This window comes from Rousettus aegyptiacus, unplaced genomic scaffold (assembly GCF_014176215.1).
Source record: "Rousettus aegyptiacus isolate mRouAeg1 unplaced genomic scaffold, mRouAeg1.p scaffold_m13_p_5, whole genome shotgun sequence".
NCBI lineage: Eukaryota > Metazoa > Chordata > Mammalia > Chiroptera > Pteropodidae > Rousettus > Rousettus aegyptiacus.
The window spans coordinates 12,926,140-12,952,597 of record NW_023416308.1 but is presented as its reverse complement, the minus strand read 5'-3'; the positions used below and the strand labels follow the sequence as shown (position 1 = coordinate 12,952,597).

The 26,458-nt window shown below is 52.2% G+C and overlaps 1 protein-coding gene and 1 non-coding gene across 2 annotated transcripts in view; one reads left to right on the top strand and one right to left on the bottom strand.

The window, feature by feature from the left end:
* The first annotated feature begins 6,506 nt into the window (after positions 1-6,506).
* HIC2 (HIC ZBTB transcriptional repressor 2) overlaps positions 6,507-26,458 on the top strand; it is a 28,194-nt gene continuing 8,242 nt past the window's right edge. Inside the window, exons 1-2 of the mRNA XM_016120123.2 lie at positions 6,507-6,647; positions 26,317-26,415. Of these exons, the coding sequence (XP_015975609.1) occupies positions 26,390-26,415 (26 nt within the window). The 5' untranslated portion in view covers positions 6,507-6,647; positions 26,317-26,389. The remainder of the gene's footprint in view (positions 6,648-26,316; positions 26,416-26,458) is intronic.
* LOC118603544 lies at positions 12,773-12,892 on the bottom strand. Its single transcript, XR_004951223.1, has one exon. It is a non-coding gene; the product is annotated as a 5S ribosomal RNA (ribosomal RNA).

The window sequence follows — 26,458 nt, the reverse complement described above, 5'->3', positions numbered from 1 at the left end:
AAGCTGGCTCCCTCCCCTGCTGCCACAGGAAGCCCCACTGAGCCCTGGTGATGGGGGAAAGTCTCCCAGAAGAAAACTGGAAAGCTGGAATTTGAAAAATCCAAGGCTTCACAGGGGCCATTCCCACTCTCTGTCTACAGGAGCAGAGCCCTCAGGAGGTTCTTGGTGTCCTGGGACCCTGTCCCCCAGGGAGAAATGAGGAAGAGTCTGCAGATATGGCTATCAGCTAGCTCCATTTTGCAGGTAGGAAAATTAAGGCCGACTGACAGGGGTCAGTTCTGGGGTGGCTGACTGGTCAGTAGTACAGTCAGGATTTAGATCCAGAGGTCTCTCCATGGCTTTCCCCAGAAACACAACCCTGCCAGCCATCGCCCCCACCCTGCCCATCTGAGAGCCACAACCAGGTCCCCTCCTTCATCTATCCATTCACTTGGGTCAGGTGCCATTCAGGCACAGGGGCCATAGCATCCTGCAGGTAGACCCTAGAACAGACCCTAACAGTCTAATGGGGGAGGAGACAAGGAAACCAAAAGGCTGGTTGAGGCTTGAGCAGGAGCAGAAGGCCCAGGGCCTGGGGGAGTTTTCCACCAAGCAGGGGGCAATTAAAGCTTCTCAACAAAGGGAGGGCTCATTGAGGCTTTTCTTTTTCTTTATTTCATAACTGTTTTTCTGAAAAATGACAAAGTAATACATAGACATAACAATTCCAATAATACAGGAGTAGCTAAGTGTGAAGTCCTTCCTCACCCCTCCCCCATACCCCCTCTTCCTGCACCAGCTTTCTATAGGGATATTTAAGCATATATAGGAATGGAAGCAGGTATATAATTTTTAAAAATCATAAATGTAATTATATTGTAATTATATTATACTGTTCTGTATCTTGCTTCTTCCACTTAGCAGGATGTCTTGGCTAACTTACCAATAAATCTTTCACCATTTTTTCCTTTCATCCTGCTTTGCCTGTGTGCCTGATGACAGTGTTGCCACCTTCAGCTGGTTCCCAAGGCCTTCCCTGGGTTACTGGTGGACTGGGCTCCTCCACATGCCCCCAACACGAGCCTGGGCTGACAGAGCTTCCAACTCTAAGCTCTCATTATATCGCATAGGCCCATGTGTACGGCCCTGCCCTGCCAGCCTCTTCTGGGTGCCTCAAAAAGCCCTCCCTCCCTTCTGGAACTTGCACATGCCACTCCCCTGCCTGGCCTCACCCTGCTTCCCACTCGAGTTTGGCCTTCAGGTCTCACGTATTGATTCATGGGTGTAACAAATCATCATCGATCATGTGAAAACCTGGCCTGGTCCCAGACATTGGCTGCCGCGGTAAGCAGTGGATGATCCTGGCTCTCACGGATGGAGGGATGGAGCTCTCCTTCTAGTGAAGGCGAGACGGTGAGCGAGGAAGCATATACATCAATAAGGATGGTGCAGGACTGGAGGGAGAAGAGGGAGAGAGGACTGAGAGTGAAGGGCGGCTGTTTTAGAAAGAGCAGTCGGGAAAAAATCACACCAGGAGCTGATGCTGAAGAAAGGCATGCCAGGCAGAGGGGCAGAGTGTGGGCAAAACCCCTTCCCTGACTCTACACACCAGGGCAGTCAGTTGTCCTGTTATGACCCTGCAAAGCAGTCTGCACCTCTCTCTGCCCAGCTCTGCCCCACTGTGAGCATTCTCCCATCACTCCCCTTGAAGGTGGTCCTCCAGGGGCCACTGCTGTGCTGTTCACCATCCAGGTGCCCAACTCATCATACTGAGTGAGCGTCAGCAACGGTTGACTGAATGACAGTGGAGTGTGCATCCTCTCTTGGGCTCAGGGTCTCTGACGGGGGCTGTGGATGACAAACTGAGGGGAGGTGGATACTGAGGGAGGGGGCCCAGTTGCTCTGGGGAAGATGCATGTTGGGTGTCTTTTCTTCAATTGATGTGCTGCTGCTTTAAGAGGCTGCACCAAGCTCTTGCTTGTCAGAGAGGTCTGGTCTGGAGCTTGGCTATGTGACCTTAGGCAGGTGACCTTAACTTCTTCGAGCCTCACTTTTCTCACCTATAAAATAGTACCCCTCTCATAGGTAGGGATGAGGATCAGTAGGCCCATGTGTGCAAAGTGCTTTGCCCACAGGTAGAGTGAAAACTCAATGTTGGGAAACAGTATTAGCAATCAGAAGTTGAGTATAACTGTTGCTCTTACAAGAGAGATTTGGTTTCTCAGTTGAGTGACCTGAGTTTCTGCAGTGCCACTCTATCCTGTGTGTATCACCTGCATTGCATTCCCCATGACAAGGAATAAATGAACCCTATGTAGGTTGAGAAGCAGCAGGTGGGATACATTGTGGCAGAATGGAAGCAGGGGTCAGGAGGAAATGCATTTATTCGTTCGACTTTTAACTGAGCACCTATTTAGTGTCAGGCATGACCTGGGTCTTGGGTCTACAAGAATGAGCAAGCCAAAGTCTTTCTTCTCTTATGGCAACCACCCAGCAACAGCATTAGGACCATATTGGGGGAAACAGCTGGGATCAGGAAAGATTTCCTGAAGCAGATGATGTCTGAGCTGAATAGGAGCTCACCAGACAAAGGTTGGGAGAAGGAGAAAGGGTAGCCCAGGTAGGAGCCCTGGGTGCTAATGCCTAGAGGTGGGAGGAGAATCATGGCATGTGCAAGAACACAGAGTATGCCAATGCAGCTTGAGCTTGGGGTAGTGAGATGTGATATTATATATGACATATTTATACTAAAATATTATTGGTTGTTTATCTGAAATTTAGATTGAACTGGGAATCCTGTATTTTTTATTTATTAAATCTGGCTGTCATGTTAAGAAGCTGTGATTCACCCTTTTGGGATATTTTTGTATATTTTCTTTTTCTTTCTTTCTTTCTTTCTTTCTTTCTTTCTTTCTTTCTTTCTTTCTTCTTTCTCTTTCTTTTCCTTTTTCTTTTTCTTTTCTTTTTTCATTTTGTGCGAATAGAGGATGGTAAAAAATCAGCTCTATTGTCTTTACTTGATCCATCTTACATGACATAACAAACATAGTTACTTTACCTAGGGCTTGTCAGAGCCTGATTCTGTACTCCACCTGCCTAGCCTCATCTTATTCCTCCCAAAAGCCCCATAGGAGGGTGACATTATTATTTTCAATGACTGATGAGGAAAGATGGTCAGAGAGGTTAGGTCCCAGACTAGACACACAGAGAATCCAGAAGGAGTTGGGACACAGAATAAGCCCAGTTCTCTTTGGTTCTCCTATCCTCACCAGTGTGTGGATTTTATATTTCTATTTTACCTTCTATCTAAATATAGTTTGAAATTTCGAAATCTGCTATTTTCACTTAATATTATATCAAGAACTTCCTCCCAAGTTTTTAAGTTTAAGTGCTATATAAAATTGCACCAGAAGCAAAGGAGTAATCAATGCTTGGATTTTATCAAATACTTTTCAGGAAATGGGCTTGGGGGTGGGCACTGGAGGTGGGGAGACTACCCAGGAACCAGGACAGAGACGTTGAGAGTCTAGCTCACTGCCATTTAGAAATCTTTTTTCTCCCTTTAGACTTTCCCCCTGATTTTAAAAGGAATATGTACTAAGTATGTAAAACTTGAGAAAATTAAAGAAGTAGGAAAAATAAAAACTCACCCACAGTATATGAATTGGTACATCTTCTTGAGAAAGTATACCTGGCAGAACCTATAAAAATTGAAAATGCCTATGTGTCATTCAATCTATAAATTTCACTCCTAGTAAACTATTCTGCACAAACAAAGGCAGGAGTATGTAAAGATATATATCCGGGGACTTAAAAATAATTTCGAAAGCACCAAACTGTAAATAACCTGAATATCCATAATTAAGGAAGTGTTTATGGAAACCCTATACCCTGGAATGTCAGCTATTAATAAGAATGAATTGTGGACATGAACTGGAAAGATGTCTGTAATAGATTCTTAAAGGACAAAGAGCAATTCTAGTGTAAGTTCTGTAGAGACTTATAGTTTATAGGGTATAATATTTTATACTTTCAAAGCAGGAAGGTCTTTTTTTGTAATATGTAAACAGATACACATTGATGTCAGAGAAGGAAGTGGAGATACACGTCAAACTGTTCAAGTTACTTCGGAGGACAGATGGGAGGGAGTTTAGGAGGGAAGAGAATTAGTAACTTTTAAAAAATGTCTTTCAATCTAGGCAGAATTGTTCTAATTAGCAATGTTACTTTTTAGAAGGAGACAAAGTGGGTAAAAGGGGTCAAATATTTGGTAATGGAAAGAAATTAGACTTCAGGTGGTGAGTATGCACTAGAGTACACGGATGTCAAGTCATAATGTTGCACACCTGAAATTATATAATGTTCTTAACCAATGTTACCCCAATAAATTTAAAAAAGAAACTACTTTTGTAGTAAAACATACACTAAAACATACATGTAAAATAAATCCCAACCCCTAGAGAGAACATCAGTAAATACTTTGCTATATTTTATTCATTTGCTTCCCCATAGATCACTATTTTGCATACATCTGTTTCATGCAATCTAGTACTTTGCTTTTTTAACTTAATACCATTTTCACATTTCCAGATCATAAAACATCCTTATAAATGCCACTCGTAGTGGCTACTTAACGGTTCATCATATGGACTATTTAACCAATCCCCTATTGTCAGATCTTTACTTTGTGTATGATTTTTTTCATTATTATAAACAACACGGGAAAATGATTATACATTAACTTTCAAATGTAAATGAACAAGTGACTATTGAATGCCTATTAAGTCTCAGGTGTGCTCTTGGTGCTGGAGTTCCGAGCTTATTGTCTGGTTAGAGAGACAGATAATCAAGTACATTGTCTGCAAATGTGGTTAATTCCTTTAGCATCCTGAAAGATGAATTACTACCAGTCCAAGGGGGTATGAGAATTTAAAAAGATTTTTTTTTTTTGACTCATACTGCTAAACTCCTGGACTTTTGAGGCAATTTATATGCTTCCAACAGTGTATCAGAGTGATTACCCTGTGTTTGAAGGTTATCATTTGAAAATGATTTCTAAGTTGGTAAAAACCAAAAAATTAGCATCTTTTAGTTTTAAGTTGGACGTCTTTGGTTAGAAGAGTATTGACATTTTTTTTCAGTAGTTTCTGCAAATAGTGAGTTCCCTACTGAGCTCTATTGGCAGAATCTTTCTTTTCTTCACAGACATTTGATATCTCCTTTTTCATGGATGTTGGATATTTCCTTTCATTTATTATGTTCTTACCATTTCTAGGTTCTGTTCCTAGGCTTTTGAATCTGTTTCCTGGCCTACACGGCACTGAATTAACTTTATAACTCGTTTTAATATCCATTAGGGCAAGTCCAAGTTCATTCCATTTTTTGTTTCCAAGGGGGTAAATGATAGCTATTTTGGGCCGTTCTTCCAGTTGAACTTAGAATTTTGTTAAGTCTAAGAAACGTCCTGTTAGGACTACATTAAACGTATACATTAATTTGGAGAGAACAGTCACATAATCAGCCTTCCTAAGGGGTTATTGAATGGATTTTCAGTCTTGACTCGTGCTAGGGCACGACTTTTCTACATGTCCAATCTGGGCTCCTCTCAGACTCCGACTGTGGTGTTTCTTTGTTTGGTGTTCTAAGTAGAGAGCGGTCCATTAAGTAATTCCCTAGAGAAGTGGTCGCAGCTCAAGGCCAGCTCCAGCCCTCAGCAGGCCATCTGAATGACGGCCACTAGCCTAGGTCCAGGCGGGCCACGTTAGGCGCGTCGCTTGACCCCAGGGGCCTTCTAGGGGCTGCGGTCACCGGAAGGGGCTGGCTGAGCACGGCGTGATAGCGACCTCCACGCCCTCTGAGCAGGTAGGGCTGGCCCAAGGGTTTGAGAGCACGGAACCCAAAAGGTGCGCTAGGGTCAGAGGTAAGGGACTACCCACTCCTCGGGACCCAAACAGCCTGGGTCTCCCTGAGAGCCCAGACCACGCAGCTTGCAGTCCCCGGGGACTGCGCCTTTGACTGTAGGGTCCCTGCAGGGAATACGCAGCGTGGGGTGAGGTGTCCTGGAGGTGGGCGCAGGCACCGCTAGCGGGGCCCTGATTGTGTCGGGGGCTCCAAGGGGTCAGGGTCAGGCTCAACAGGGGTCAGCTGTGAGTGTGGGGGCTGGGCGTGGGCCTGTTAGGGGAGCTAGAGTCGCCTTCCTGTGGGTGTGCGGTCCAGGTGTTCCGAGGGTGAGGTTGCGGTCCGGCTCCTGCACCTGTAGTCTGGGTTCCGCGGGGCGCCCAAGGTCGGGGTCCCCGGCTCCTCCCGCGCGCCCCTCCCCCATGGCGTCGTCCTGCGGCCGCCCGCCCCACCCAGTGCTCGGACCGCTCGCCCGCCGGCCCCGCCCCCTCAGGCCCCGCCCCGCGATCAGCCCCCGCCCCCGCCCCGCCGCTCTCCCATTCAGTTGCGGGTCAGGGGTGAGCGGGCAGCGCCGACGTCACAAGCTTCCAAGATGGCGCCGGGCGGGCGGCTGTGAGCAGCGCTCGGGGCGCGCTGGGCGGGGAGCCGAGCCGGGCCGGCGGCAGGAGGACGGGGCGGGCGCGGGCGGCGCGGGCTGGGCGCCGAGGACGAGGAGCCGCGGGTAGGGCCAGCCGGCCGGCGGGCGGAGCGCCGCCGCCGACGCACACGAGGTGAGGGGAGGTGAGGGGCGGTCAGGGGTGGCGGGGGGCGCAGGCGGGGGCTGCGGGCGGGCGCGCCCCCAGGGAGAGGGGCGTGGGCGGGCGCGCGCCCGGCCGACGTGGGGCTGCGCGCGTGGGAGGGGCGCGCGTGTCCGCCAGGTCTGGGCGGGGCGCAAGCGGGACCCCCGGCCTGACCAAGCCGGACCTGGCTTTGTGGCCCCGGTGCCTGGCAGGGCGCGGGCGGCGGGGGACCTTGGGCACAAAGCCCCCGGGGCCGCGCCAGGCCGCGACGCGGGTCTGCGGAGCGGGGGTCGGCGAGCGAGCGGGCGCCGGCTCTTTGTGCCTTTTCATTAGCAATCTAATCCGAACAGCGTCGGGCGAGCTGCGCTGCCTGACAGGCGGGCTCCCATTATGCAAACGGCCCTGCGCCTGCGGTCGCCCCTCACATGGGGATTTTGCTATTTACAGAACTGCGGCCCTGCACGGTTTGAGGTCCTCTTCCCTTGCCCCCTCCCCACAGGAAGACCGGCGTGGGCAGGGGTAGGGCAGAGGCAGGCTGGAGGGGCCGCTCCCAGAGCGCCAGGCCTGCGGCTGGTGGGCTCCCTTCCCTGCCCCCAGACCTCTCCTGTAGGCAGCCTCTTGGCAGGAAGAGAGATGGGCCTGGGGGAGGGGGTCGGCTGGCAGAAGGAGGGGAACGGCTGGCAAAGGGAGGGGGCTGAAGGGCCCCAGCTTGTCACTCTGTTTATCTACCAAGATGGTTCATATTCACACAGGCCTAGCTGGTGGGGTGGGGGGTAGGCGGGGGATGCCTCTCCCTGGGGGGCAGTGACTTATGGAGAGGAGGGAACGAGGCCAGATAATGCTTCCAGCTGCCCCACCCAGAACAGCGTGGGACTGCCTGGTCCCAGTGCTGATCCGGATGGGCTGGAACGGTTTTAAAGTTATGTTCCCATGTTTTCTCCTATCCCCTCCACGTCCACTGTCTTTTCTAGTACGATTTGCCAAGCACATCTGGAAAGCTAGCCACCGCCCCCCCCCCCTCAAATAGCAGGGGTGTAACGCCCAGGGAGGCCACCCCTCTGACATATGTGGTGGGGGGAGGGGCAGAGCCTTGCCCATAGGAATCCTGTGGCAGGGGGTTGTTGACTGATCTGGGGATTGCTGTGCCTCTTGTACTGGGAGGAGGAGGGAGCTGGCAGGTAGTGGAGGGGCCTCCAGAGCTTCTAAGCTGATCTTGGGGGCTCTTCTACAGGGGCCCCTGAGGGAGGGATGGAATTGGGTCACTCAAACCCAGGACCTTTCTGGAGCTAGCATTTATTGCTTCCTGGCTTCTGGCTTTACTTCTTCCTCTCCATTCCCATCTGCCAGTGTCTGGACTCCCTGGGCCTTTCAGCAGACATTTTCAGGAGCACAGGCCATGTGGCTGGTCTGTAGCCGTGGCTCAAGGAGAGGGTGTACGATCAGCAGAGCAGGGTTGTTGGAGTGGTCTGAAAAAAAGCAGATGGGCCGGTCTCAGGCTGGCCTCTAGAGACAAAGCTGTGTGGTGAGATTGCTGGTTTAGTGGGCTCTTAGCATGGGAATGGGGGTACGGATGTGGTGGGAGGCTGATACTTGGGATCTGAACTGAGTGAGTCCTTTGGCCCTGGAGTAGGTTACCCTGCATGCAACCGAATCTTCAGTCCTGTGCAGTTGGGCTTATTGTGAAAATGTCTATGTACTACATAGATGTGGAGGCTGGGAGGAGGCCCCCCACCTGCCTGCCTACCTTGGGGGTCAGAGCTCCCAGGCTGGTTTGCTTTCCTTTGGTTCTTGGCTTCCTACAAGCCAGTTTTGGGGTGTTGCTGAGTGCCTGTTGCCCAGCTTCTCTGGCTGTTTGACTGGAGTGCGGATGGGTGCCCAGAATTTCTCCTTGCAGTATTTTCCTGCCAGTTGTTGGGACTTGTAGATTAGTCACTCAGCTTTTACAAGCAATTCCTGAAAAGAAAAATCTCCCTATGGTTGCTGGCTCTTGTAGAGGAAGAAGCAGCCTGAGGGAGCCAGGTCTTTAATTAAAGCAAAACCGAAATGATTGCTGCGATTGCTGGAAGTAGAAGGAGGAGGCTCAGGTGGGGAAGAGGTGATGCCTCTTGTCCTGCTACTCCGGGGACAGGTAGGTACGATCCTGTCCTCGCTCCCTGGTTTTGGCCAACAGCCCAGCTTTTTCCACAAGCTGCAGTCCTGGATTAATCCTCACGTAGTGTTTTCTTTCCATAGATCAGATTTCTCATTTTGTTAATAAGCACAGCCTCCGATCCACTTGAAGTCAGCTGTCGTGGACTCAGAGCAATAGGGTTTTGCATTATTGAGCTGACAGGCCTGCTGCCTTCTCAGAGTCCTTATTGTCTGCCAGGGTCAGATCTGGGGGGTGGGGGCAGTGTCTTTCAATCAGCAGCTAGCCCCCGGAGAAGGGCTGGCTGGACAGTTTTGGAGAGTCAGAGGAGTGAGGAAGGAATAAAGTTCAGTTTACCCAGGGGACCTGTGGCTCTGCCCTTTTGCTTGGCCTGTTGGCCTCTAGCAGTCAGCCCCACCCGGCAGCTTGCTTGCCTTGCCCACTGGGGCTGAGGGCCACTGCCTGAGGACATGATCACTAGGAGGGTGGGGGCTCTTCTTCCTGGCTGCTCCTGCTTCGCTTCCTAGGAGGCAGCTTTCACCTGATAAGTCACATTCCGCCCCTCCTGGCTCTTGGAGCCTGGCTGAGGAGGGACTCCTGGAGGGCAGTGAGGGGAACTGGATCTAATCAGAAAGTCAGGAGGGTGACGCTGGCTCTGCCGTTTACTCTCCTTCATGTGACCTTGGACAGTGATTGACTCTGAGCCTTAGTGTCCCTGTTTCTAAAATGGGAACAGAACTTGAGTTTACATTCACGTATCGCTGCCCTCCAGAACTTAGGCTGGGGAAGACAGACAAGCAAACAAATGATTGTAAGATGGGGCGATAAGGGCTGGCACAGTGACAAATGGAGCGCAGAGGGCACCACAGGGATAGTGGCTGTGAGGCACGGAGGGAGGGGCCAGCTCTGAGCTGGAGGAGAGCCATGGATGCCATGCTGAGTCCAGGTTGGCTGTTGAACTCAGTGGAGAGTGCATTCAGTTTTAGTAAGGCAGTGTGGAGTGTGGCCGGGGTGACAGGAGAGCAGAGACAAGAGCATGACCCTGCAGATGCTGTTATGAGAAGCTGGCACAGGAGCACCCAAGCACCGGTGAGGCTCTTTGACAAGCTTTTTGTTCACTCAACAACATTTCCTGAGAACAAGTGCAGTGTTTAGTCCCTGTGGCTAGACTAATCGTGCCAGTCTCTGCCCTCTGGTGTTCACAGATTTGCCAACTAGTGGTTGGCTGCTGTGGGGCTAGAAGCATCCCAGTGGTCCCCTCTTACAGAGGGGTAAATGAGACTAGGAGGTTAAATAGCTTCCTGGGGCTGCAAGTAAGCAACTGGCCAGGCTGTAGCTGGAGGGTAAATGCTTTTGACTCCAGAGCCTTTGAGGGAGGGCCTATGTAGTGTGAAATCTGGAGGGGTCTGAGATGCCAGCAGGGAAGTGTAGGAAGGAGACCTCCTTCCCCAAGACGATCCTGTTTCCTGGGTTAGGGGCTCCAAACAGTTTGATTTTGCCTGGCACCGCTAGGCCAGGCCGTGCTTCCTGCTGTGAGGGGCCTTGCCCTAAGGGTTAGGGACCTAGGCTGGGGGAGGGCTCTGAGAGGGACTATAGGCTCAGCCCAGAGCCCAATTTGAGTGAGGAGTGGCAAAGCAAGAAAAGCTGGTAGGGGTTGTGTGTGGGCCCCCAGTGAGTTAGATAAGGGAGAGAAAGCCAAAGGCTGACTCCAGGCTTCACCACAGCCCAGGAGGGAAGGGCTGGGGCACCGCAACTGAATTGGGAAAGTGACCCTAAGAAACTGCCTGGGACAGTTGGGAAGGAGTTCAGAGCCCCTTCTTCTGACTTTCGTGTTTTTCATGGTAATGTCCCATGTGGGTAGAGGAAAGGGGAAATGTGGCCTTGGGGTGAGAGCAGGTCCTTGTGCCTGAAGGAACAGCTTACTGCCTGTAGGCCGAAGGGCCATGCTATGTAAAGCATTTTTGTTTGAGGGTAATCCACCATCTCCAGCACATAGGGTATAAGTGAAAAGGAGGAGTGGGGTATGGAAAGGCAGGTGGCCCAGTCTTCACATCCACCTGATAGCAATTCCAAGGAGGACTACCGAAAAGCAGGGCTTGGCTAGAGGGACGGGATGGGGGGTTGGCCTCTTGTGGAGATGGAAGGGCTGTGGCTCTGGCATGGGTGCGACCACTATGCAGACTACTTCCATACCTTCTAGACTGCTGCTGAGGCCTCAGGCTACTTTCCTTACAGCACCTCTGGGTGGGCAGGTTCTCTAAGACCACTCCAGTGCCTTGAGAACAGCACCCGTCCCCTCCCCCCAACCCCACACACACACGTGGGTGGAGGTGCTGCTTCCATCACCACACTGGGGGTCTGAGCCCTCTGGCCTCCTCATCAGCCTGGTTGCAGGCTGGTTTTTGGGTAGGACTGTCCCATGGTCTTTGCAGTTTCCTCACCTGTGTTCCTTTGCACGGCTTAAGCTCTCGGTGAATTTTTGTTCACAAAATTAATGAGAAGGGAGAGTAGGGTTGATGGCCAGGAGGGTGGGGTGGGGCCTCAGTGGCCTGCCCCTGGATGGACACAGTGGAACCTTCTGTGGTGGTGAGCATGGGCTACACGTTGACCCACTGAGTGCGTGCCATTACCTCTGCTGTCTGGCTGAGGCCTCACTGCTGGTGCCCTGGTTCTCAGCTCTACAAATCAGGATCACTTGGAAACCCCAGCCTATCTCTGGGGTGGGCCCAGGCGTGCATGTGTCCTAAAGCTTTTGAAATAAATCTGATGTGCAGCCAAGTTTTGAACCATTGCTTTAGATGGTGATAAGTTTTTGTCGATAATAGAATCAAGCAAGTGGTGAGTCCAAATAGACCAGCGTATGAGACTTGAGGTGGTCACAAACTGCTTTCCTCTGATAGCCCAGTGGGGTCGGGCTGATTCTCTGGTACTTCCCAGGGTCTTGGAGAAACACTGGGGGCAGAGGGAGCTCTCCCTTTTTATGGCCCCTCTTGGGTGTCAGTGGGAGGGACTCCAGGATTCTTGGTACTGCTCAGCTTTCAGCGTCTGCTTATTGCATTTTTGGGCCTTGGTTGGCTTCTGTGTGCCCTTGCACACAGTGATATTTGGGTTCCTTGGGGCTCCCTAACAAGTCTGCTCTGGCCACAAATGGAGACCCTAGGGCCTGTGCCCCTTCTTTTTCTCTTTGACCTCAAGGTCCCTGGGGGAGGGAGAGAAAGAGATCAATCCCTGAGTTGGTTTCCTGGGCTGTTATCTGGGTAAGGTGTGTGAGGGGGCCACCAACAACGGGTTAGGAGATAGAATGGGAGAGGAGCTGGGAGGGGCGCTGGAGGCAGAGCTTCAGGTAAGGCCTGCTTGCCCGGCCCGGCCCAGCCCAGCCCAGCCCCCTTTTCTGGAACAGAACAACAGGCTGCCCTGGAGTTTAGTTCATACCTGTGGGCAGACAGGACACAAGACAGCCCCTGCCTGCTCGCGGCAGCTTACCATGTGAGGTGAGCGGCAAGGTCCTTGGGTGTGGTGTGTTCTGCTGTGGTTCTGGTTGGTGTCGTGGGTAGGAATGCTGTCCTGTAGAGAAGGAACAGCAGCCTGGGCTGCGGCAGTAAAGGAGATGGGATCAAGAGTGGCCTTGGCTGGGTAGTCAAGGAGGAAGGGGGTGGTGTGGGGTGTGGTTAGGACGGCTTCCCTTGGCTCCTTTGTGCGTGCACACACCTTGGTAGGTGGACCCAGGGGGCTGTATTGGGAGCCAGTGGTCCTAGGGTGGATTCTTGCCCCTGTGCTTTTGCCTCTTTGCCCAGCCCTTCCCCAGCACCTCGTTGCCCTTTAAATTGGTAGGATGAAGCTGATGGCTTTGTCTGGCAGATGCTAAAGGCAACTTTGCTTAAAAACTGGGAGGATTGTTCTTGTAGGGTTCCTGACAACGTAAGGAAAATAGTGGCAGAAGAGGACTGGTTGTTCACTTTTGTTTCTTTGTTTATTTATATTTTTTTAACACCTACAAGTACCTGGTCTTCCTAGGTGGTCTCCCATCCAAGTACTAACCAGGCCCAACCCTGCTTAGCTTCCGAGATCAGATGCGATCGAGCACATTCAGGGTGGTATGGCTGTAGACTAGTTGCTTATTTTTGGACTCTTACCCCATGCTAGGCCTTGTGGAAGGCATTTTACACTCACATATAATCTTCAGAACATACCTGTGTGTTCCCGATAATTTTTTCTCTATTCCCACTATACAAGTGGCTCAGAGAGGTTGAGTAATTAGTCTGGAGTCACACAGCTAGAAAGTGGATGGAGAAGCTCTAAGAGTTTGAGAAACAGAATTGCACATGTGTGTGGGAACCTTGAACACATATGTATGGGCTCTTGCCTTTGGGGTAGTGCTTGGGCCAGATTGTAGCCAAGGTTTTCATTTTGACTGGGCTAGTGGGCAAAGCTAGGGAGTCTGGTTCCTGGAGCTGGACGGTAGTTCCTGGTAAGCTGGTGAAGGACCACTGCAAGGATGTTGAGCAGGCGTTTTCCCCCTTCTCCCAGGACCTGGGGGGCTGAAGAAACTCTAAGGCCATCCTTATCCTTCTAGTCACAACTTCTTCCCTTCTGGCATGTCGAAATCCTCTACTCTATGGAAACTCTCCAGGAGAGCCATGTGGGGGACAGTCGGGCTGCCAGGAACTCACAACTCCATTTCTTCTTTTGGGATTCAAATGAGAGGTCCTCAGGCACTGCCCCTGGTGGTGTAGGGGACATATACAGGGCGGCCTCTCTCTTAGCAATATGAGTGTCTCTTGGTAGATGAGCCCAAGGGGTCTGAAGGATCCTGGCAATGAGGGGAGGGGCCAAGCCACAGCCTCCTGAGGTGCCTTGGGGCACTGCCAGCAGGTGTCTTTCTCACCTGCCACTAGCTCCAGCAGTGGGTGGGTTGAGTGCTGGGCTTGGTTGTCCTTTGGCGGTGGTAGGTCAGCCTGAGCCCCAGAGGGGTGCAGGCCTAGGGGAGAGGATTGTTTCCAAAGTCCCACATTCCATGCATGTGTTGACGCTGATAAGGGCAGCAGGGCTGGCTTAGCCGCTTTGGGCAGGAGGGGACTTTGACTTCATACCCCCAGCAGGCAGCATGCACATCCTGCTTCCTGTAGCACCCCTCCCCCACCTCCCTCATTGACCACCTCTGCCTCCAGAGCACCCAGGCCAGGTCCCACAGCCTGCACAGGCCAGCTTGCCTCTCGAAGCATTACTCTGTGAGTTAACAGGCCTACGGGGGTCCCTTAATAGTTTGTGTGGGCCCTGCCTCTAAGAGCATTTGTGGGTGCCATTTGAAACTGCACTTCCTTTTATTTGTTTGAAATGTGTTACTGTGAGGTTTGGCAGAGGGCCCCTTACTCAGGATTTCACCATTTGGTGAACAACTGTGGTTTTGTGGAAGGAAGACTCTGGTGTCGAGCTTATTTCCTCCAGACCTCTCCATGCTCCATTTTCCTTGTCTGTGAAATGGGTTAGTAGAAATATTTCAAATAATAGTTGTCATCTGTTCTCAGAGTGTTTTTGCAGACCCCCGGGGGTCCCCAGGACCCTTATGATAATACTTAGAAGTTACTGGCTTTTGTCCCATGCCAACACTTGTGCTAGTGATACAAGGCCACATTGGTTGGCCCTGCCTCTGGTGCACACTGCCCAGAGCTGTGTACCCCCCAGTCAATGCTCTGGATCAGGCCTGCCTGTGTGTCATGGAGAGGCAATACAGGTGATTGAATAGTGAATCTAGACTCTGGAGTACACGTCTCTTTAGTGTTCTGTGTGACTCAGTGGGGATTGTACATGAGGCTCCCCTGCCGCAGACCGAAGTATGACGGTTGTTGCCAGGAAAAGCATTTCACATTTGTTTGGGCTGTGTGCTGATCTAGCTGCTTTTCCTCATGGAACATTATTTTTACTTGAGCGAATGACAGACAAGGTGTGGTTACTCAGACGGGGAGAATTTGTCAGACAACTTCTTAAATGAACGAAGTGAACCTTGCCACTTTTAGGAAGACAACCCTGGATATTTGTTGCCAGTGAAAGAACTATCAGGGGAAAATGGGGAATTTAGAAATCTCGTATCCATTTCTGGGAGCCTGACTTTATTAAAGACTTCTCTAAAATTCGTGATGTTCTTAACACACGGAATTTTTGTGTATTGTGTAATGAAATGCGACAACATTTGGAAAATCTGATTAACTCAGTGAACCAATATTTTCCAAATGACCAGTGCTTGATGTTACAAAATCCTGGGTGGATATGAGTGCAGGGTAGACCAGTGGATTTTTCTGTAACCAGATATGAATAAGTTACTGATACAGTTTCAGATACCACTTGAAGTGTGTGTGTGTGTGTGTGTGTGTGTGTGTAGTATCAATGAGGAACAGCCACAATTACCTGAAAAGGTTATTCTTCCTTTCTGTGTAAGATCAAATTTCCTCATAGATTTTAATCAAAACTACACTTTATAATAAACCGAATGCAGAAGCAGATACGGGAATCTAACTACTTATATTAAGCCAGACATTTAAAAAGATTTACAAAAATGTTGAACAATACCACTCTTCTCACTAATATTTTTTTGTTTGGAATAGTTTGTTTTAAAACATTTTTGTTAATACAAAATGAGTTTATTTTAAGTCAATTAAATATTTTTGAATCACTGTTTTTTTTTTTAATACAGTAAATAAAATAGTAAATAGAATAACACACAGTGGCATCTACTACAGCGACATATAAGGCCCATAGAAATTCTTGGGTCTGCTGCCGACAAGGAAGGGCTCCGAGCAGCCCTCTCTCCTTTATCATTTGCCCCTCTTCACCTCCACCTTATCTTCGCTCATGTATTATTTCACCCTATCTCTTTTCAGCACTGCCTCTTCCTGACCAGCATTTGCTCACCCAATAAACGTTTATGAGGCCCACTGCATGCCAGGTGCAGCAGTGGCTGCTGGGCCAGTGGGACGCAGGGTCTCTATCCTTGGGAGCCTGGTTGGCGGGGGTGGGGAGGGCAGGGGCGGGCAGGCAGGAGCATGAACAGAAGGGAAGGTGCGAGGGTGGGACGAGGGTGGGACGCAGCTGGGTAGCTAGTGGTGACATTGGTTAGGGAGGGGGGAAGGCAGGGCTGGCTTCGAAGAGGAGGGGACACTCAGGCGTGACTGGAAGGGGCCTGACTGAGAGGTGGGCTGGGGCCCCTCTGGGAAGCACTATGCAGGCCAGACCAGAGTGTGGACTTTATTCAGGTATCAGGAATCCATTGGAAGCTTTAAGCAGGGGAGTGACTCGATGAGATTGGTGTTTGAGAAAGATAACTCAAGGTTGATTGGACTCTGAATTGGAGGGGATGGGGCTGCACAGGGAAGATGTGTGCTAGACTTTGATATTTTCACTTGGGAATGGCTCTAACTCTGCCCTTCTTCCCCTCCAGTCCTTGAGAAGACTCCTGGGGTTTCTTTCCTTTTTGGGTGAGGCATGCCTGCCCTCCCAGGTACAGAGGCCCTGCCCTGGCTTCTCTTGGCTTTCTATTCATTCGGACAGTGATATTTTTAGGACATCTCCTATGGGACTGACCCTCTGAAGCCCTTGTTCACACATCATCGTGTATTTGCCCAGCTATGTGGGCCTGCTGGTTTGTGGGGTACCTGGACCTGGATCAGGTGATGTGAGGAGATGCTCAGCTGATGTCACACAGCTTTAGCCCCTCTGCTTCTCCCTAGATCTAGAGGACCTCATGTCCCTCTCCCCTTTCTTGTGGGACTTCTGCACAGAGCATGCTGGCTTCCTCAGTAGATTATGATCCAGGTTATTTACAGAAGTACTAACCAGAGGGTGTAAATTACATGTACATAAATATAGGCATAACTAGAGAGAAACAGCTCCTGGCTCCCGCGCCCCAGCCCTAGACGCCCGCCTGTGCTCATCTCAGCCCTGCTCCAGAAGTCACCACTCTTCCGAATTTCGGGTTAAGCATTCCCTAGTTTTTCCTCCTTGTTTCCCTGCACTCGTCTGGATCCCTGAATGGCGGATGGCCCGGTTTGGTCGGGTTTGCTCTTTGCGTGCAGGAGCCGGGTGCTAATCTATTTTGAGATTTACTGAAGTGCAGTGTGTCGTGTTGTTGCAGTTTCTGTGTTCCTCACCCTGACTTGGAGTGTTCCAGGGTGACGCCGTCCCACACTTCATTACAAGGCTGGAAGGAGGGGAATGTCTGGGTTGTTTTCATGGTTTTGGGGTTTTTGGCCTTCACAGTAGCCCAGTTTTCACAACCCCCTAGCTCTGCTTTTCCGGGCAGAGTACTTGTTTATTTTGTTTTCTGTCTCTAAACCCAGTTCCTTAATGCTAAACAGTTCTTTCAGCACTGTTGAGACTCCATGTTAAAAATAGAGTGAAACCCTGTGAACACTTTTTTTTCCCCCAAGTCTGAGTAGAGCCCTCTTTCTCATTCCCTTTCTGAGCACTTGGCCTCTCCTGTTAGACCTTTCAAGTGACCTGCTGGACAGGTGAGACCTCTTCTGTCAAGTGCTGCACCTGGAGGGTTTTCAGGCATAGTGTCACAGATAGGAAGCAATATTTTCCATAGCGGTTCCCTAATTTTAAAAATGGTTTCTTAAAAACTCTAGTGAAAAACTCCAGTGGATGCCCAACGTGTCTCTATCCCCCCCTCCCCCCCTTGGTTGAAAACAACCTGATCCTTGATCTTTGGCTTTTGTTCTTAAACTCCTTGTTTGAGGCTCTGGAGGTTTGGGGGGTAGATCATCCACACGGGAGTAAGGGAACTTTTCTTTTTCCTGCCCCATCAACATCCTTTGACCCCAGTCCCTGAGAGCCTTGTCCGTTTTCTTCCTGGCTTTCTCCCTTTGATGTGCCCAGTTCCCTGCGCCTGGGACCTGTTGTGGCTCTGGCTGGGTGGGAGCTGTTGGGTGTCGTTTGCACCTAGCCTGCTGTGCTTCTAGTTTTCCTCTTCTCTCCTAGGCTTGCCTGCCAGGATATGAAGAGCCCTTCTCTCTCTTGAGAAGTATCAGCTAGACACTAGGTTGATTAAAAATCATCATTAGGTTGTTTCCTTTGGATGGCAGATACCAGTCTGCCTCTAATAAGAGGTTTTAAGGTGGGCTCTGGGTTTCCTGTGGTTCCTGGCTGGTCTGTAGAATTTCCTCTTCTAAGACCGACACTCTATTCTGCAATTAGCCACCTCCCTCCTGTCAGTGTTCCACTCTTGTGATTGTTGTTATTATTCGGAGGTTTAGGGAGGTTAATGCCTGACTCCGGTCTACTTGCTAATTGGGACCAAGACCAGACCCTGTTTTCCCTCCTGAAAATTTCTGTGCACTGTATCAAATCCCATAAGGAGTGTCACGAGTGACAACTTCAAGGATTCTTCACAGATGGACACGTTTGCGTAACCAACATCCAGACTGAGAAACAAAACCCCAGAAGCCTCTTGAGTGTCTTTTGAATTACCCCTTCCCCCTTTCTTGCTTTTCAACTTGAACATATATAAACAGAATCGTACTGCATAGTCTCTTGAATCTGGCTTCTTTGGTCAGAATACACTTGAGAAACTCATCTAATCGTGTGGTATTGGCAACAATCAATTATTTTTGACCTACAAAAAGCAAATTCATATGGTTCATCCTGAATGTTCAGGCCTGTTCATTGCCCGGTGGATAATAGTCCCCATACCTTCAGCTGCCTCTCCTGTAGGAGCAGGACTACCATGCAGGTGCTTGCTCAGGTGGCTTTCTGGTGGTGTGCACCTTAGAATGCTCTTTCTGGCCCACAAGGTTTGCATGCTTTCAGTCTTGGTCTTATTTTAAAATATGACCTTTCTCTTTCTTCCTTGAGAGCTCATTTGTTTAGCCTTTGTCTGGCTAATTAAAACTCGTCATTGTCTGCCATCAGTCTTGTTTTGTTTTTCTCTAATCCCCTTCTAGCATGCCATCTCAGGTCCCTCCTGGCCGGGAGGGTCATACTGTAGGACAGGGCAGAGGTTCCTTAATGCCAGCCCACCTCAAGGCTTTTACCATTCCGTGACAATGATGTGGGTGAGGGTTGTCAACCACCCTTTCTTGGGAAGGATCCCTCCAGATTGAGAGGTGGTTCTTCCTGCTTTTAGAATCTTTAGTTGGCATAAGAAATTGTTTTAGCTACTAGGATTGTTTTTGAAATTGTGAAGTTGGAGAGTCTCTTCCCAGATCCTTGGGCTGGGCAGCTGCAGCTCCGTGACTCAGCTGTGACTCCTATTGCCCTCTGGGGCTCAGTTATCTCATCTGAAATGTGTCCCAGGGCTGGTGAGATGATGAGATAGTCCCTTCCAGGGGGACAGACCTGCTTGCCCATGCTCTTTTAGCTCCTAGCATGTGGAATTTCCACCTACGTATCCAGCTCTGCCATCCCTGTTTGTCCATCCCTTCCTTGAGTCCTCGAGCCTGACTGCTTCCCACACCCAGAACCCCTTTCCTACCATCCTGGCTCTCAGATGCCTGCAGTAACCAGGCTTGGCCCCTTTGTCTCACATTCCACACCCACTGCTTTTATTAAATTCTCTCTGAGCTTGTTTACATGGGAAAAGTGTCTTCCCTTTTGGGGCTGTCTCCTTCCTCCTAAGACTTGTTGGCCAAGCATTTTCTGCTTTCAGAGCATTGGGCTTTCCAGGCAGTAGAAAGCTTATAACCCACCCCAGCGCTTCCCAGACTTGAATGTGCATGCAAGTCCCTTGTAATTACAATGTGTGTTCTGGTTCTGAAGTCTGGAGTGAGGCCCGAGCATCTGCATTTTTTCGAGAAATCTTGAGTGCTACTGATGGTCCTTGGACCACACCTGATAACGAACAAGATCAGTAGGAAGTTAGGACATGGGATCAGTAGGAAGTTGGGACTGGGGGCACAGGAACCAGTACACTGGGCCTTTCAGCCTCCTGGCTGAAGTTGCTCCTGGATTTTCACTTATTCCTAGCCTAATAAGATGGCTGATTTCCCTTGGAAGTTGGGATTGGGGACACAGAAACTAGCACATTGGGCCTGTCTGCCTCCTGGCTGAAGTGGCTACTGGATTTTCACTTATTCACAGCCTAATAGGATGGCTGATTTCCCTTGCCCTGCTGTCTAATTGGCAGACTGACCCTGCCAGCCTCCCTTAGGCTCTCCTGCCTCCAGGCTCCTGTTCCATCACTGCCAGTGAGCCTTTTACCAACAGCTCAGGTTCCCCAGCACACAGGGGGCAGTGCAGTGCTGGGGACAGAGTCTGGAGGAGAGCATAGTTTTTTGTGATAATCATAAACTATTATTTCCCTTTGAGCTGTGTTTACCTCCTCCCTAGTAGCACTCATGGTCTTGGCCCAGCTCAGAACTCTGGGCCAGTCTGTTTTAGGCAGGGGACTTCCCTCCAGCCCTTCACCTTTCCTGGTTCTAGCTAGCTAGTTGTGCCAGTGCCAGCAGGGGAAATCCAGCCGCAGGTCCCCCAATCGCCCTGGCTTCCTGTCTCCTTGTTGGCCCCAAAGCCAGGCGTGACGGGAGGGTTGTAGGCCTAATGGTGGGAGGAGGAAAGGACCCAAGGTTGCTCTGGAGAAGCAAGATTGGAGGGTCACAGGGCCTGGTATGGTCCTATGCGGAGCCTCCTGCCAGGCCTGGCCTCAAAGCAGCACTTTCCTGCCTTTTCCTACTGGTGGTGAGGTACCCTCAGCTTCCCCACCTCTCCGATGGGAGTGGCACGGATGGGAAGGTGGTTGGGGCTCAGGAGATACTTGGCCCAGCATGGGCAGCACGGGGTCTTCAGTCGGGGCTATGGGAATTTCAGGACAGAGTCAGAGAAGTCGAGCTGGGGTGGACGCCACCTCTCATTGATCAGGGTGAGCTGGAGGGTAGACAACAGGGCTGGCCCAAAGGGTAGGGAAGGAAGCCAGCTCAGGGGCCCAGATCACCACGTCACCAGTGCACTGAGTGGAACCTGAGTGTTTATTTCATAGAAGCGGCGTCAGAGGAAGGTCTGGTCTCCTGGCATTTGTGGAGCCTGTTGCTTTCCAGGAGGATGGTCTGGGAGAAGAGCCAGGAGCTGCTGGCCGGCATCCAGATCTGGGCTGGATTACACGGCTGGGCTTGCCCAGAGCAGTGAGTCCCACCTACCACCAGCCCATGCCTGGAGGCACAGGCCAGAGCGGTCATGGAGGCAAGGGGTATTCCCAGAGGAGCTGCAGGAGCAGCCAGGGGCCCCCAAAGTAGGCTGCATGATGGGCCACACCTTGTGGCTTCTAGCCAGAAGCTCCTTACTGCCCCAGGGTAGTGGAGGTTGGCTGATCCTGTGCCCTTAAGCTGAGTCAGAAGGACATGGTGAGGCCCTGCTATGGAAGGGGGGAGGGGGGAATGAGGGTGGAGTTGCAACCAAGGCCTTCCCATGTGGAAGGCAGTGCCCCTGCCCCTTCCTAGGGGAGGGAGCTTGCAGTGTCTGTCTCCGGGGTAGGAAAAGTCTGACAGCAGCCCTGTAGTCACGCTTTGAGTTCTCACTCTACCACCTGCTTGCTCTTATGACCTTGGCAAGTTGCTTGTCTGCCCCTGGAGGTGGAGGTAATACCTTAGAGTCTTGCCCATAGGCAGGCTACCCTCTCACAGGGCAGACTGGTGCAGGGTGAGGTGTGGCGGATCCAGTAGTAAAGGGGAGAGAGGCTCCTGGCTTGCTGTGATGGGAAAGGCTTCACTGAGGATTCCTTGGTTAAGTGGAGAAGAGGCCATAGAGATGAGGTGAATGGAGTCCTGGACTTGTGGATGCACAGGCTTGGCAGGCGGGTTGGGGGCTGGGCCTTAGGCTCTTCTGGATCCTGGGCTGCTTGTACCTTTCAGGCAGTGTCCACTCTGCCCTCCAGCTGTTTTCCTGCAAATGTAGAAAGGCCAGACCTTCAGGGCAGAGGCAGTGCTGCAGCTCTTGGGGCCCGTACCTAGAGCACCAGGTGGCCACTCTAGGGTTTGGCTGGGGCAAGGGCCGATCCTGACCTGGGACTCAGGCTTGGGGTAGTGGCCAGAATGTTTGGTGTGATTAAACAGCTGGAGCTGTGGAACCTGCCAAGGGCCACACCCAGCACCACCCCTCTGCCTAGCATGCCAGTGCCTCCCGCCTGGCAGTGGAGCTCTAGGTGGTCAGTGGGCAGGCCCCCCCACGTTGAGCTAGGTGATTCATGTGTCACTCTGTTACTTCTGACCAGGTGTTTATTGACCAGAAGGTGGTTAAAGTGGAGAAACTGTCTCCCGTTGGACGCCTTGGGGTGGGCTGGGCAGGAGCTGCTCCTGGGGAGCATAGCTTCAGGCCTCCTTAGGGGAAGTGAGGGAGGGACGCCAGGGAGGGAGGTGGGGTGAGGAGATTCCCAGGAGATCTGGGCAAAGAGGCCTGCCCAGGGAGGGGGGTGAGGGCCCCTTTCCCTGTCCTTTGCCCTTCTCTTCAGGGCCCTCCGTCCTGACTGGGTGTGGACCGGAGGAAGTTTCCTGAAATTGGGTGGTATTTCAGTCAAGGTTCCTGCGGTTGCCTCTGGGGGGGCTTGTTCCTGCCTGTATGTCAGGCATCAAGTAAAGGGACAGCATTCTTCTGGAGGGCACTGCTCATGAGGGTCTGGAAACCACACACTGAGTGTGGCCCCCACCAGAGGGGCTAGAGGTGGGCATGGGATGTGATCCTTTGTCCCCTGGGCTGTTGGCCTGGTCTCTAGAACGTACCTTTGGAGGCCAAATGACTGGTGGAGTTTCTAGTGTCCGGGCCTCCTGGAACCCAGGCTCTCGGCATCATGGGTACTCAGGCTGAATTGGAGCAGCTCCTGTCAGAATACGTGTGTGTGGGGGAGGGTTGGAGTTGTTTTCGGCTTTCTGTTTAAGGATCACTTTCATCTTAAAACCTCTTCTCATGGCCTCTGAAAGGTGTGGGGCCAGAGCACGCTCACCTGCTTTTTGTGGGAGCTAGGAAGAGAGGCCTTGAGGTGGCCCCATTCTAGCTCCTCCGGCCATGTGGACTGCCTAGGGTGGGTGCGGCCTTTCCTTGCTTCTGGGATCATGGACAGGTGAGGGCCTCGTAGAGTGTTGTTCCAGAGGTCAGGAGGTCATGGGCTCCGCCTCTGCCATCCTCATTGGCCTTTTGGCTGATGTGTATTTGGGGGGATATAGAAATCAAGGCTGCCTGGGGTGGGGTGCAGGGTATCATTGACTTGGGGCTTGGACTGCCTGTGATGAATGAGGGCTGCTCAAATAGGGAGGAGGCAGGAGGGACAGGAATCTCTTGCCATCATGGTCACTCTGCCTTCATGAGCCACAGACTCATAAGGCTGAACTGGTAGCCATGGGTAGGATGGAAAGCAGCAGTGGGGAGGGGGTCACACCCAGGCCACAGATGGCACGTACCTCCACACTGCCAGCTCCTAGCCTTTCTGCGTCACGGGGAGGCGAGAGGTGAGCTGTTGGGTGGTTGCCGGGGCAGAGGCTGTGTGTATAAAGATGAGAGTGGAGTGAGTGCAGAGCACACAGACTCCTGGGGGGCGGGCAGTAGGGTCCACAAGGCCAGTGCAGTTGGCCTAGGGCAGCACTCAGTAAATGTTAGCTAGTGTTAAGCTCTTGAGAAAGCTCTGTTCTTTCTGTTCTTTTCAGTTTATTTTTTCCCCGTTTGAGGTAAAATTTACATATAACATGGTACTCAGATCTCAAGTGACCCCTTAACCCAGGCTCCTAACAAAATATAGAACCGATCTCACCCCTGAAGGTTTCTCATGCCTCTCCCTAGACAGTGCTCACCTCACCTTCCACAGGCTGTCCCGATTTTGTCTCTACCATAGGTTAGTTCTGCTCATTCTAGAACTGGATGTAAATGAGTAATCCCCCCCCCAACCCACCCAGAGATAACTCATTTAGCAATTGGGTGTGCATGCCAAGGTATTTCTTTCCATAGGGTGACATTGCCTAGTGGGGCCTTCCATTCCTTTAGTGGAGGAGGGTGGACGGGGAAGGAGCTGCAGAGGGGGTGTGAGAGGCTTTTGCCAGCTCCCTCTGGCTCAACAGGAAGGGCCTAGCCGTCCCTCAGGCACGTGTGCTGCCAGTGGTGTCTGTGCTCTGGGCCTGCCACTTGTGTGTTGGGGGCTTGCCTCTCTGGCTTTTCCGTGGCAGGGGCTTGGAGGGGAAGAAGAGGAAATGAGATCTGAGTAAGGGCCTGTCCTAGTTCGTGGGGTAACCATCCTGTTGGGTAGGTGAGTGCTGACCATTCGACAGACAAGGACCTGGGAAGGGTGATCCAGGTCTTTAGCCAGGTCTCTCTCTGCTCATTCCCCTACACCTTTTGTGTTCACAAGAGGGCAGAGCTGGGACTCACTCAGGGACTTGTGTTCCTGCCCTCCCCTGCCAGAGTCAGCCCAGCTGGGGACATTTACTCATCCACCTGGGAAGGGCTAGTCTTGGCCTTAGAACAGAATCTGATTGTCCTACTGCCCCAGATCCTGGGTTTCCTGGAGCCAGCACTCTGGGCCGGCAGTGGCCCTGAGCTGGGCATGGGATCATTGGGGCTGATAGGCACACTGCCTGGGCCCGCTGCCAGGGGCCCGCTGGGTGCCAGGTGCCCGCTGGGTGCCAGGCGGTATCCTCATTCCAGCCTGCGGCAGGCTTCTGCCAGGGCTGGGTACCAGCCCCTCTACCCAGTGGGGCGTAATGCTGCCAGCTTGCTGAACCAGCCCCACAGCCATGTTTTTACTTATCTGGCACCTTGCTACCATATTGTGGCCTCTCCAGGGTAGACGCTTGCTGTTCCCACACCCGACAGTGAGTAGGAGGGCAGAGGTCTCTGGCTGTCATCATTTTACTGGGAAGAGAAGAGCAGTGCTTCTTAGGGGTCCTGGCCCTGCATCAAGGGGACACTACTACACCTGTTGTGAGGTTGCTTCATGGCTTACAGGCACAGTGGGGACCCACACTTGGCCCAGCCTGGTGTAGATGGCAGGCATGGCAGCATCAAGCTGGCTATGAACTCACAGCAGGCTGGCTCTGTCCTGTCCTGCTGAGTGTCCCTGTGGGGAAGTCAGGGTTGAGAGGAATCAAGTCTTACTTAGCTCAGGAAACCTTGATCAGCCACTTGGCCGTCCACAGGCCAGTGAAATGCCTGGCAGAGCTGGGCAGTGGGCACCTAATGAGAGGCCTGAGTCCTGTTCTGCCACCCACTGCCTGCACACATCCAGTGGTTGTTGGCCTGATCCTGACAAGGGCGAGTAACCGCTATCTAGTTACAGGGTATGGCACTTGCTGAGGTGGAGGCCAGTGGGCAAATACTCTGCCTGGCCAGGGCTTGGTTTGTCCAGAGAGGAGTAAGGCAGGGTGGCACGGGGCTGTGTGCCAGGCGTCTGGTCGGCTGAGGCTTCCTGGCAATTCTTAACTGGCCAATCACCAGCGGTGCAGTGGGCTCTGCTCCTTTCCCCAAGGCTCTGGGCTCCGCTCGCTCTGTCCCACTGGCGACCTCTGGCCTCACCCAGTAGGGGAGCCCGGACTCTCCACACAGGTAGAGGCCCAAGCTGTCCTTGTTAAATGTGGACATTCTCAGGCCGCTGGACCAACAGAGTTGGTTCTGCTGCCCTCTGGGCCATTGGTGGGATCCTGGACAAACCGTCTCCTGCCTGCCCGGGCCACCCCTGTGAGAGGGGAGTTGTACTAGGGGCCAGAGAGACAGCTGGCAGGCTGGAGCTGAGGCCTCCCAGCCACCCCGCACCCCGGGTCTGGTCACATTCCTGAGGGACCTGCTGAGCCTCCCTGGCCCTGAGGGTGGGGGAAGGGCAGGCAGGGATGGGCTCCAGGCTGCTGCAGGCCTCCTCCCCCACCCTGGCTCCATTCCAGGGGAGTCCAGGCCTGTCCTGAGTGGGGTGCAAGGAGCCAGAACCTCAGAACCCTGTCCCATGGGACCCAAAGCTAGGGGAAGTGGGGAGCAGAAGGAGCCCACCCGCATCTGGTGGCAGCTGCCAGCAGCTTTGGCAGGCTGGTATTGAAAGGCCGAGCTTGCGAAAACTTCTGTGAGGGGAGGCCATGTGGTCAGGCTGGGCTGAGCAGGAGGGGGCTGGGCCCTCTGGGCAGGGAGGGGGCGAGAGCAGATCTGGAAGGGAAGGAGGCCTGAGAGCCAGAAGCGGTTGAGACTGGTTCTTATAAATAGCCCATTGCACCATTCTCCAATTTTGACCTTTTGTTATGTAAACGTGGCCAGCCTGGGAAGGGCCTTGCCCAGGCCTCCTGCCACCACACCCACCAGGAATTATGTGACTGCCCCTAGCTCCTTATTCCTAGGTGGCCCTCAGAGTACCCTAACTCTCCTGGGTGGAAGAAGGTGCAGCACCTTAGACCAGCTGCCTTCTCTGCCGCTGGGTCTGGCCCAATGGTGGGGGACTGTGGCCACTCTTCTCAGTTGGCTGCCCCGGGCGTCCCAATCAGAAAGACCCCAGACCTTCCTGGGAGCAAGGGCTCCAGGGCTACTGAGCACCTTCACTGTCCGTCGCTTTCTAGATAATGGCTATCTGGATGACCATGTCCATCTTCTCCTCAGGTGACCAGGCATTGATGCACCCCCAAGGGAGGCCACGCGCTCAAGGAGGCCACCCCCGCTGGCTGCTGCTCACATGGTTTCTGGGCCCCTGGCACTCCGGTAGGCCAGGGAAGGGTGAGGGAGGCATAGGGGAGGGAGAACA